The sequence below is a fragment of the Silene latifolia genome, chromosome 7 (assembly GCF_048544455.1).
Source record: "Silene latifolia isolate original U9 population chromosome 7, ASM4854445v1, whole genome shotgun sequence".
Lineage (NCBI taxonomy): Eukaryota > Viridiplantae > Streptophyta > Magnoliopsida > Caryophyllales > Caryophyllaceae > Silene > Silene latifolia.
This window is the reverse complement of record NC_133532.1, coordinates 24,228,565-24,242,281: the sequence shown is the minus strand read 5'-3', so window position 1 is coordinate 24,242,281 and position 13,717 is coordinate 24,228,565. Positions and strand designations below refer to the sequence as shown.

Genomic DNA, 13,717 nt, shown 5'->3' with positions numbered 1-13,717 from the left:
ACATCAATGTTACTCTTTTACCATAAAACAACTCCAAATGTTCTTTTATAGTAGGACATCTTGATGTATACTTCGTATTGAATGTCACGTGTCATAACCAGGTGAACGACTATATATTAAAATATTATTACCATATATTATATTTGCCAAACTGTTAATTGTTAAGAATTGTAAATTTACCTCAAATAACAATAGTGTGATTTGCTTTAAATTTGGCAGGTGTAATTGATGAGTGCCCATTTTTTGTCAATTTCATCCTTCTTCTCTATGCATATTTCCCGATCATACGCGGTTTTTGACCCTTTTAGCTCCATTTTGTAACTTTAGTCCCGTACTATGAGCTTTATGTTCCTCATTGCAGGTTTTTGCATCAGGGAGAGGGTTAAAGGAGCTAGCTAAGGAGCTTACAAGGCGTGCATAGAGAAGAAGAGTGAATAAGAAGAGAAGCAGGACTCCTAGGTCGGCCTGAATCCTGGCCCCACCACCGAGAGTCCCCATATACGAGTATTGAAGTTGAAAGGTGAAGGAAGACTCCAAGCGGCTAGCCGGCACCGGCCAACCTACCGGAAGTCCTCCTCTGGGGCTTCTGGTCCGAAAGCGGCGGTCCCCACCGGCTCACCACCACACCTGACGATTTAAATTGACACCAAAAACTTCCAGCGGGTTTTGCGCCGGTCCTCCAACCGGCGGCCCGTTGACCGGCTCAGACTCCTTTTCCCGCATTTTGAACTTCCTTGTAATTTTTGACCTAAATGATTGTAAACTATAAATACCCCTCCCTTATTCATTTTCGACACACAACCCTAGATCTGAAAATTTTCCTTAATTTATGCAATCTTTCCCTAATTAAAGCATTAATCTTTCCTTAATTAATATCAATTATTATTAATTACTTAGTAAAATTAGTTTAGTAGTAGTATTTGTCAATTGTTTACATTTGGTTTCTTGGATTGTATTGGGAGATATTGAAGGATTCTCTTCATTAATTCAATCAACGTAATCATCTTTACTCTTTGTTGGTACATCTCTTCTCTTATTTACTTGCTTAATCAATTGTTTACATTTTAACCTGTCTTTTATCATTGTTAGAATCCTTACCATGCCACCCCCTTTGATTGTTTGTTCTTTTTCATTTGTTTGTTTGAACAATTTGAACATGAGTGAGTAGTAATCTTTCTAGGGCTTAGGGGAAGTCTTAGTGGAATCGATGGGTTACCCCAAGTCATGGTATTTGACCACGGCCGAGAGTTTTGGAGTGACACGGTGATGAACTGGCTAGAAGAACTCGGTATCAAGTTTGCATACTCCTCCATCTGCCACCCTCAGAGCAACGGGCGGTGGAGCGGCTAATAAAACAATCCTAAACGGGCTGAAAAAGAAGGTTGAAGATCTAAAGGGAAGGTGGGCTGATGAACTACCCGGCGTCCTGTGGTCCCTTAGAACCACGGAGAAAGAAGCAACGGGATACAGTCCATTCCACCTTGTCTGGGTCTGAAGCCGTCCTACCAATTGAAGCAGCGGTGCCGACATTCAGAACGCAAACCTTTAATCCAGTCGAAAATGAGGAAGGCTTGAAAGCCTCCCTAGACCTGGTCGAAGAAAGTCGAAACACGGCACGGCTCAACTTAGCCGTTTACCAAAACAGAATGAGAAGAGCCTACAACCGAAGGGTCCACAAAAGGGACCTAAGAGTAGGAGATCTAGTCCTAAGAAAGTCGGCCGCCACCAACAAAGGAAACATCCATGGCAAAATGACGGCCAACTGGGAAGGACCCTACAAAGTGGTTGAAGAAATGAGGCCGGGTACATACCGGCTGACAGACATGGAGGTAGTGCCTCTAATGAGCCACTGGAACACCGACAATCTTAGAAAATACTTCATATAGCGGCGGAGGTGTCCGAGACCGTTGTGGGCACCCCAGCGCTTGATTATATCTAATGAAGAATGTTCCAAGTTTTCTATCAAAATGAAGTGTCCCTCCCATAGTCATACCAAGATATTTACAACAGCAGTCAAAACGTAAACTCGATCACCTCGGCCAAAGCCGCGGGTGACGAGGGAAACGCGACTTGCCCCACAGCAGTTGATCCAACATGCTTAGGAACGTATAAGTACGGTTGAGAAACGCAAATCGGACGCCTCGGCCAGGCCGAGAGTGAAAGAGGAAGCGATCAACACGTCTACAGATACGAACGCTATCGCGCCGTAACCCTGATTGCCTCGGCCAGACCGAGAGTGACGGGGACACAACGACCGATACGCTAACATGTTCCCAACGGCGGTTGGGAAAGGCAAATCTGACCGCCTCGGGCGGTGGAGGAAGCGACCGACACGCCAACATGTTTAAAAACGTTAAGTACAGTTGAGATACGCACTCTAACTGCCTCGGCCAAGCCGAAGGTAGAAACGGGAAAAAAGCGCTCAATTAATAACGAAAGAAGACAACTCACAAGAAAATGAGATAAAGACCTCGGCCAAGCCGGAGGCAAAATAAACAAACTCTTATTAAAGTATTTACAGGTAATACAAGAAAGAAGTCGGCGTAGTCCCCATTGGGATAGCCTAAACACAACCTACCAAGAGTTTACAAAAAGAGAAGGAACAAAAAAAGGTTACGGACATAAGACAATTAAGTGCCAAAAGATGGCGGGGAGGAAAGGCTCAATAGTTGGCCCCGAACAGTGAAGCTATCCGAGATGCCGGTGAATCGGTGACGACCGCCGTCTCCCCTATGCTCGTTTCGCTCGCCATCGCAAGATAACGACATCACCATCAGTGGGCGACCCGGAAGCCGACTTGGCAGCTTCAGCTGCCTTTGTCCTCTCAGCTTCCTCCCTGGCCGCCTTCACCTTTTCAGCATGGGCCGCTTTCTTCGCAGCCTCCTCAGCGGCCTTCTTAGCCTCTGCCTCCTCCGCAGCCTTTGCATCCGCAGCAGCCACCTTATCATCAAGCAGCTGGTCGAATTTTTGCCACGGGAAGGAGCCGTCAGGAAAGAGCTCTCTGATTACTTCCCTGGTAGCTTCTTCCGCCTGGTCCCGGTATTAGGCGCACATGTTAGGGATGACGTCAGTTTGGAGCGTCTCAATGTCCTCCTCCCTCTGGGCGAGGATGGACCTTGTGTTCCTGTGTGCCTTCGACTGAGCCAAATACAGAGACTTCCAATCTTCCCTCTTCTTAACAGCAAAGTCGAAAGCAGGCTTAAGCTTATCCCGCTCCTCCCGCAGCTTAGCGGTGTCAGCCTCCGCAGCCTCAACCTTGGCCCTCTCGGCTATGACCGCCTTCTCAGCATCCTCCCTGAGCTTTCGCTCAGCGAGGAAATCATTTTCAGCGGCCTGGAAGTCCTTCTTCGCCTTCTCGGCCTCTTGCTTAGAAGCATCAAACTCAAGCCGTTCAAGCGCATGGCCAGCTTCAGCCATGACCTTTTCTTGCTCCATAATGTGAGCACCGACCACGTCAGCCCACTTCGCCAGCATCTTCCTAATCTGGGCGGGGGAAGGCTTCGGGGAGGAGGAGACGACGGCAGCATTCTTATCACCCGTCTGCACAGGCCGCTTCTCTAATAGCCATTCAGAGGGACCGGTAGACGGCGGCGGTTGATCTACAAAAAATTCGGACAAAGCATCCATGTCAACATTTATTGACATACCAGAGAGCCTGTCATCAGGAACGCCTAATGAACCAGCTAAATCTGAGCCACAGGTTAGATCTGTACCAGGCTTGGCCTTCTTGGTTGGAGGACCCATTTCTTTGCCGGCCTCGGTACCAGTAGCAGCGGCAGCAGCAGACGCTGTCTATTTTCTCTTACGTAGAAGAGGAGATTCCTCTGCAACGGTGACCTCCTCATCGACATCAACAACGACCACCACCTTCTCCTTTTGAACTGCAGGGATTGAAGGTTGAACTGAAGTTGACGCCGTCACCGCCGTAGACGTTGCTCTTGGCTTTCGGCACGGCACGTTACCGGCGATCTTCCTCTGAGCCGCCCCCGCATCCAAAACCTTCAACTGCTGATCCATAAGGTCGTTTGGGGCCGGTCTGCGATCACGTGTCGCGGCCTTAGGATGTAAATCAACAACTTTCCCGTCCTTGTCAAGTCCTAACCTCTTGAGGGTCTCGGCAGACAGTTCCGGGCCAAATCGGTCTGCAAAAAAGACAAAGCAGGAGTTAAGCAAAAGAAATGACACAAGTTCAAAAACAGAAGCATAAAAAGTAAAGATGGGCCTCACACCGACCCCACTCACCCCGTTCGAGGGCCGGTATGAGGCCGACGTGGCAGAGCAGCTCATCCTGAAGAACGATCTGCGTCGGGGGCATCCATCCCTTCGGCGTCCCATCCCTCTCGGCCTCAAACAGCCTCATTGCCCGTTTTTCGTCCTCATTAAGAGGGACCCTGTTGGCATCCATCTTAAGCTTACTCCGGGAGACGTATTTATCATGCTCCCATTTGCTCTCGCACGCAAATTGACGCGTCTTTGGAAGGACCGAGGCAGCGGATAATCCTCCGGAACCTCAACGTACACCCACCGCCCCCTCCAGTCCTTGCAAGACGTTAGCTTGGTCACGGTGACGAAGCCCGGCTCGGTTTGTATGCTATACCATCCATGGCCGCCTAGGGTAGTTGGTTTGAGATGGTGGAGCCGGCGGAAGAGGTTCACCGTTGGAGCCTCCCCTTTGAAAAGACACAACCATACAAAACCAATAATCGTCCTGATGGCCAACGGATGCAGTTGGGCCACGGCGACGTTCATCGCTTTAATAATGGCAACGACGTAGTCATTCAGAGGAAACCGGAGCCCATACTCCAGGTGTCGATATATACGCCGATACAACCGGGGAAGGGCAACAGACGGCCGACCCTCTTTAGGAATAACAATCTTATACTCCTGCCGAAGGAGAAATGATGTTCAAAAAGTTCGAACTGAACAACTGGCGAACTTGTTCGTCTAAGCACGATCAGGACCGATCTTACAGGCGTCGCCATGATCCAAGAGATGCGGCCTCTCTTCATCGGAATGAGTCCTTTCCTCATCATCACCATCATCATCAACATCATCACCGTCATCATCAACATCATCACCATCATCCTCGAAATCCTCCAAATATTTTGGATCAATCTCGAGAAAGCGGCCCGGGACCCCAACGTTAACGGGTGACAACCAAAGTGCCTCCTCTTCATCGGGCGCGACGGGAGCCCCGGCGCAGATTACTAGGTCCAAAGATCGCGAAAGACATGACAACAAATACTTAATAAATAAAAGTTGAAAAATCTGTTTGTTTAACTTGGAAAAGTGTTACGCCGAGTAACGCTTTGAAGACTAGAGAGAAGTTTCGTCAAAGAAGGCTAGAGAGAAGAAATTTTTTTGAGAAAGTGAATTTTTGGCGGCCAAAATCATGGGCTAACTGCTCTATTTATAGAGCAAAGCCCATGAAACGGACCAATCAGGGCAAAGCCCATGAAGCGTCAACCAATCAACGCCGAGCCACGTGTCAAGCATGCAGCCATGGAATGTCAATCGACAAACAGTTACAAAACTTCTTCAACACGCTCCTTGACAGAATGCCAATCGACGTATCTTCTTCAACACGATCCTTGGTATCTACTTGCCAAACGGCCCGCTGTTCAACCGAGCTTGGCAGCACCGGCTGGGGGCAATCAAAAGTACACGGCACTCACAACCTCGGTCTCGGCCAGCGCCATTTTCTTTTCCACATTTGATGCCCTTTACACATCCATGTGGAGGGGGGATACGGTACGGCCTGAGCAGAACCAACCCGAGGAAGAAGAAGCCGGGGAAGAAATTTTTTACTTACGCAGAATACGCTCAACACTCATCGAAGGTCCATACCACGGCATAGACTACGCTGGGGGCAAATTGATGGGGCATATTCTACACCCGCTGACCGAGTCAACATATTGAGCAAGGTCAAAGATATCCACAGCAAGTCAACACCTTGGACAACCTAACCGACGCAGCCTGTCGGCCCGTCACTTGGGTCTCGGCTAGGCAACTAGCCAGCCGGGAGACATATCCGCGTACTCATATCCAAGACCACTCGGCATGGAGTCAACAGGTCCCGCCGGCCTGCCATGGGTCCCCCGGCCGAGGGTAGAACAGTCTTTCCACCTGCTAGCCACTTGGCCACTACGTGACAAAAGGTGAAAGTCTATAAATACTCCTCAACCCTCATTGAGGAAAGGATCCGAAAATAAGCTAATAATCCATAATTAATCTGGTACAAACTCTCTTATCTCTCTACAATATACTTTGCCAAGTAACACACAACTTAATCCCTTTAAGTTTACTGACTTGAGCGTCGGAGTGAGTTCGCTCGGTACAAAGCCGAGCCCTCAGTTTGTTCATTGTTTCAGGAGAGGCCGAAAGGAAGAGTCAAGCAAAGTCATCATTCTACGAGCTTACGTGGTAACAAATCCTGCTCCGGAATTACACCCGGAACAGGCATGATTGTGTGATTATTTGAGTCTTTGGTGAAATTGTTTATCTTTCTTAATCTTGCACACAAGGTGTTTGATGATTTGCATGAGTGAAAGCTTGTGCCTTTTTTCATTGTTGCTTAATTCCTCCATTGAATGAAAGTTTTTGGTGGTCTTGTTGTTTGCTTAAGAGAGGTGTGATTCTTAATGAAAGTTATTGGTCACCCTTAGGATAATCAAGACATTGATTCATCATCCTAGGATAAACTCTCACCATAGACCCTTTAAATCATCATGTTGCCCCTTAAACCATTTAGATGAACTCGAAAGTCATAACCTTTAATCAATCGTATACATTTCCTCGCAATTGCTTGCATTAGTTACATCTAGTAGTTTAATTCAACTCCCTTCCTTTCATTTTTAACTAGACTAGACTCCTATTTAGGCTAAATAGAAACCCCTCCATCCTCGTGGTTCGACCCCGATTTACACACTAAATTGGGTTTAAATAATTGTTGGTGATAAGAGACTTGACCCTACCTACATCTTACTCATCAGTAATTTGAATATTATCCTCATTAACTTCAAACAACAGCATCTCCCACAAAATTAAGAAAAAAAGGACTACTTTCCAATTAATATTCCAATTATAAAATTAGCATATTAATTTGGCCAAATTCATTTAAAATGATTTGGATTATGATTATTCCAATTATGATTATCATCATTAACGTAAAAAAAGGACTCATTTCCAATTAATATTCCAATGAGTAGATTGGACTGGAGTACTCCATATTACTGCCTCCGTCAAAATCATTTGTTTATCTTTGATATTCTTTGTGAGATGTCTTTTAACCAAAGGTACAGAAATAAATGAATTGGACGAAGAGAGTATCTTTCAAGAAATGTAACTAACACAAATTGATTGAACAATTTATTAGAGACGAGTTTGATGGAGGTTAATATTGGATTCGTATAAATTGATATGTTAAATAACTTATCCTTTGATTCATCTTTTTTTGTGCTCTAATCTACTCTTCACAATACGTCTTTTAACTTGCAGATACTCTAATTAAGGTTGATTTAAAAACATATATCTACCATATAATTTTACACAAGTGACAATACAACCCTAACCAATGACGTAGAAATTCACAACGGTTATGGTTGTATTTACCACCATTTTGATACTTCACATTATAAATGCATAGTTGGTATTTCTTAAGATGGGGTTAAATAACACCGTATTTGGATGGATCGGACAAGCTTATTATTAATCCCTAGATATTATGCTTTTGTCCTATGTATTTTATTTGATGAGGATAAAGTTTAAGACGGGGTATTAGAATTTAGAATGTGAACATTGATATGCCAACGGGGTAGGAAAACCATTTTATACATCTTTACTTAAATGCGTACGAGAACGTGAACATTGATACGTCAACGGGGTAGGAAAATAACATGTGTCGCATTGCAATAGTTCCATTATTTTACACAATTCGGGTTCAGATCAAGCTTTGGTCCTGAATTTGGGTGTCAGGTAGGGTTATTCGGATCAGCTCAATTTTGACAAGTTTAAGTTACCTCAGCCGCCTACTTCGACTACTTGCTAATAACTTATCAAAAGTCGAGAAAAAAATCATAGTATTTCGAATTAAAAAAAAATCATAGTATCAAAAGTGTATGGGTAGTAGACAAAGTGAAATTTTCTAAAATTTAATAATTTACTAAATCCAAAAAATATGTAAGTTGTTACTTTTAATAATACTTTTCGTTTCCACCCGTGCATTACACGGGTTCAAAAACTAGTTCTATATAAAAACCCGGTAAGATCTTCTAAATTCAAAAGTAAAAGTCTCTCATAACAAGCATTGTAATAGTTAATCCCCAAATATGATTTTTTGGGTTTCACCCAATTAAAACACTTGGCTTTAAAAGAACCCATTAACATCTCAAAGCTACCTATATTGGAAACACAAATTCTCATTGAAGACATGAGATATTCGTCACAAGCTGAAGACGGATACCATTTTACCTTACAATGTACCCACTTTTTCTCTCTCTGCAACACTATTCATGTGGTCCCCTTTCTCCACTAACCCATTTTGTTACCATTTTATCTCACAAAATATCCGCCACAAATGGTAACCCGTCACAAGGGAGACCAATTGTATTGGAAATGCATTAAACAACTAGACAATAATTTACTTCAATTATTCGATAAATTAGTGCAATAAAATTGTCTACAAATAACTTGAGAACTCATCTGTGAACTTTGAGTTTAAAAAGGTGGAATGTTTTTGTTAATTACGTAACTTGATTTGGAGACTGGCGATAATGTGACCTTATAGATTTGACATTTTTTTGGTGTAATTGATCGAGTTAAAAAGGTGAAGAAAATGTTTAATTAAGGGAGTATAAGGGTTTTTCTGATAACTACACCCAAACATAAACATTTTTCTATAGTACTTCCTCCATTCAACTTTACTCTACCTATTTCACTTTTATATACTATTTACAATTGTGTATTCAATTTCGATTTTCTCCCGATACGTAAGTGGAAATATATTCATGTGGGATCTTGTTTGATTCGTCTTTACGAGTACATTAAAAATATCTAACTTTTCTAATTTTTGCAAATACGTAGCTAATGATATTTAGCGCGTAAAACACGCGTTGACAAACGTGAAAAAAAGTGGTAGATTGGAGTTGAATGGAGGAAGTACTTAAAATCCTACTAGCGTAATCTTTCCGACATTTATATATTGGGTTTTGTTCCGTCATAATAATCTACTTTATGTTTTATCAAACTCATACATTTTCCCCTGGAACCATGGTGTGATTATACAATTTTTATTTTCAAATTAAGATATATGTATACAAATTTTTTTTGTCAAATGAGCGCATTATATCGCTGGTAAGAATTAAACCGTTACCTTAGATTGAGGTAAGAGAGCTCTTATTTGAACTAACTCTCGTTCTTTAATCTATGGAAGTATATACATTCTAAAGAATAAGAACTTTAGTATTGCCCTGAAACCAACATAAAATGAATGTGTATTTCAATTGATCTTATGTACTTTCTATATATCTTAATGATTTGTTTATTTTTAATCAACATATATACTCTTTACAAATAATATAAAATGTAAATTAATAAACAAGATAAATGGAGTACTTGAGAACAAAATTATCTTAATTGGAAAAACAATTATACACCCTCATATGTCTACTATCAAATAGATTATCAAAAAAACATGATACACCTTACAAAGTAAAACAAGCACTACTTGTTTTGGTCTTCCCTACTTTTCTCTTGAATTTTCTTTCCATTTTTCTTGTTTTTTTTTTTCCTCTAAATTTTTAGCAATTAATTCCATCATGTTTTCCACTAAAAGTGACCTTAGCATTTGAACAAATAGCCAAAACTCCTAGATTAGGAGCAACCTTCCTATGTAATACTTGTTTCCCATCAAAAGTGAGGTTAATATTTGAAATCTCAATTCCTTCACAAGGTATAGCTGGACTGCATGCTAAAGTGACCACTTCATTGGTGGTCGAGGTTCCTCTAATATTTCTAAAGTGAACATCACTAATCTTCACATGAGATGCCTGCATAATCAATACACAAAAGCAATTAATCGAGTAAGTTTGCTCAGAGACGGTTTTTCAAGAAGTTAATTAGAAGACTAATTTACAATAATTTAAAGAAAAAATGGAAATATAAATAATAAAATAAGTATAAATTATGATTAATAATAATAAAATGAGTACAGTTATTATGTAAATATGTATGAAATTAACATGTTACCATGAGTCATAATAACTGTTTCTCTAGAGTTTTAGTGATAAATCTTAAAAGAGACCTTCTCTTAATAAGTTATTGAAAGATCATTTCTTTGTACCGCTTTTGAGTATCTTTCGTACCCTTTTTATAGTTCAATTGAAGGTAAAATTTAATTAAAATTAAAATGAAGATAATTCTTGTAAGTTTTGAATAAATTACCTCGGTGCTCTTTTTCTTGCCATATTGTTGATCAATAATAATAGGGTTCTTCACATGGTCCATTATCAAATCTTCAAATATAATTCCCGAGGCTTTGTTTGGTTTATTCCCTGGCCATGATTTAACTCTTGCACCATTTGTAGTTCCAATAAGTGTGCAATTCTTAACTAGCACTTTGCTCACTTCTAGCTCGTTGTTATATTTTCCAAGACTCCCAATACTATCAATCATCAATATAAATAAAAAAAAAGTCATGATTCATCACTAGATTAATTTGGTTAAGACGGATATGTCCGTTTTACTGTTGAGCAATATATCCATTTTAAGGAAAACTAATTGTGTTACTATATGATACACGCAAATTCTCCCTTGTGACGGGTACTATTCCGTCACAAACACTGTTCACATTTGCGACGGGCCAAATGTGACCACTTTTTGATAAAATGTGACCATTTTTTTAAGGCGACATTTTATGAACAGTACTTGAGTGGTTACATTTTATCAAAAAGTGGTCACATTTACCCGTCGCAATTTGTGACCGTCACAAGGGAGAATTGTTGATTGATACACAGTAAATTATGGATATGTGTACCTGATACCATGACCAGGGCCACAAGTTACACCGGTTACAGTAATGTCTTTAGAACCGTGTCCAATAGATATACAATCGTCTCCGGTTCCAATAATGGAATTAGTAATATTGACAAGAGTAGAGCCACCAATGTGAATACCATCAGTATTAGGGCTGTTGAACGGGGCAGTGATTTTTACATTACGAATTGCCACATTTTGACAATTGGTAATAAACATATGAAAGAACATAGCATTATCTGATTTAATTCCATCAATCACTCCGTTGTTAACTCTGTGGAATTTTATAGACTGCAAGTGCATATATAATTCAAACAACTCATCAATTAGTAAAAGAGATAATAACTTATTAAGGCTCCGTTTTAACACGACACTTCAGGTAGCTTATTTGACCAAAATTTCAGCTACCTGATGCACGTGTTTGACAAGTAGCTTATTTGGTCAAATAAGTTACCTGAAATGAAATGCTACCTAATTATCTTCCATTTATTACCCCTTCAATCTATAATATTAAATAATTATCATAAATTTTTACGTCACTTTACCCAAAATCAGCTACCTTTTCAGCTAATTTATCAAACATTTTTTTTATAATCAGTTACCTTATCAGCTCTTACCTTTCAGCTACCTTATCAGTTACCTTTTTAGGTTTTGGGTAGCTTTTCAGGTTTCAGCTATCTTTTAAGCTAGTTTTATCAAACATAGCCTAAAATGGAACTTCGAAAACCAATTTCATAATAAAAACTTAAAAACGGATATTAATAACACCTGGTATGAGAACACGATGAAAGAAATAATAGAAGCTTACAGTAGGGAGAGGTGCACAATCGGAACTCTTAGCGCAATCGTTCAACTTCCAAGTCTTAGGACCGTTACCATCGACTACACCAGTGCCGGTGAGGGTTACACCATCGACATTCTCAAATAAAATCCATTCGGGTTCAGAATAGAGAGTGACATCAGGGTTAGCCAACACAATTCCTTGAATTTCAACGGTCACGGTAGCTTTGCAGGGTCCTGAAAATAAAACAGGTCCTACCATAAATGTTCCTTTTGGAATTATTACTCTAGTTACCCCGGGGCTATCGCATGCTGCCCTCCATGCCTGGATAAACGCCTGCGTATGTATACGTACATTTCATCATCATTTGATAATATACAATGGTAAAAAGATAGTAAATTTTGTATATATTTCAAATGTTGGGGAACATTAAATAACAAGGCGTAGTCTTAAATGTAATCAAATACTATATAATCTCCTTTTATTTATTAAAGTTCATCGTCTCCAAAAAAAAAAAAAAAAAAAAAAAAAGTTCTAAGTCGTGCATGTAAGTTTTGTATGCATGCAGTTCAGGAAAACTACACATTGAACAACACATGAACAAACAATTTGTGTAATTCAGCTAACCTTGCTATAGACGGGTGTATCCGTCTATAGCGATAGACGGGTCAAATACAATGAAAGTGGTGGCATTTTTTGCCCCACCATCCCACTTGTTGTTTGTCCTATTAGGAAAGTGGTATTGTATTTGACCCGTCTTTTATTATAGATGGATAGTGTCCGTCTATAATAAGAATTTGTGTAATTTGATTGACCTAATTTATTTCAAAACAAAAAAGTCAAAAATACTACATGATCCAAGGCCAATACAATTCTATTGTAAAAAGGAATGATATAAAACAACACGAATTCTTGTCTAACACGGAAGTATCTGTCCTAAACAAGAATTTGTGTTCAAATTAACACCTCAATAATAACGAAATAAAGATTCTCAATTATTCTATCACGATTAATATTTTACTGGCTCATATACCTAAGTCTAAAAAACAAAATAGTATTCTGCATGATTATAACGTTTTTATCATAATAAAATTTCCATCTAATAAAAGCGTTAAAACTAATCGAACAATAAATGAAACAAAACCATATTTCATAAATTCATAAACAAGACAAATCCAACGACCTCATAATAACTTATACATTGCATAAATTATTATAAAACCGTCATACATCATAAAACAATCGTATACAAGACCAAACGACGTTCTTTTAAATTACCAAGGAATTGGCCGAGTCTCCATCATCAGTAGTAGCAGGGGAGCCATCTCCGACTGCACCATACTTGGTTACATCAAAAACCGCAGGTAATGCAAAGGCAGTCGTAGCAAGGCCACTGTACATTGACGATATCAATAGGCCTAATACAATTACATTATTATTAATCGCCATTATTGTGTGACCTTGCAACTCTTTGCTCCAGGGTTGTTTAGGTCTATATTACAAGACCAACTTTTTTTTTATTTTTATTTTTTTAAAAAATTCAAGATCTGATTTATTGTTGAATTATTCGGAATTTATATTGATTTTGTTTTTGTTTTTGTTTATCTAATTTCATAAGGAATAATTGTTAATTCGTTTATATTTAGTATTATCTATTACTATCTTTTAGTTTAGCCTAACATTAATTTACCAATTTAATTTCTCCAAGAATTAGGGAATCAGAATTATAATAGGATGCTACAATTAACAAATTATCATATTTTAGTTTTTTTTTTTTCCGTATTTGTTTGACCTTGGCCACTAAAAAACTATACTAGAGACAATATTGTTTTGAATTAAGTAATTAATTAACTAAAAGTTTCATTTTAATGGAAGTACAAAAAAATAGTATTCATATTGCTTTAC

At 39.7% G+C, this 13,717-nt stretch overlaps 1 protein-coding gene across 1 annotated transcript; it reads right to left on the bottom strand.

Moving 5' to 3' along the window:
• Positions 1–9,609: 9,609 nt before the first annotated feature.
• LOC141591969 (exopolygalacturonase clone GBGE184-like) lies at positions 9,610–13,417 on the bottom strand. The gene is made up of 5 exons (XM_074412496.1): positions 13,091–13,417; positions 11,840–12,148; positions 11,033–11,322; positions 10,441–10,660; positions 9,610–10,046 (listed from the first exon to the last, which is right to left on the bottom strand). Exons 1-5 carry the CDS (start codon positions 13,259–13,261, stop codon positions 9,798–9,800), a joined length of 1,239 nt encoding a protein of 412 aa, XP_074268597.1. The 5' UTR covers positions 13,262–13,417; the 3' UTR covers positions 9,610–9,797.
• Positions 13,418–13,717: the final 300 nt, after the last annotated feature.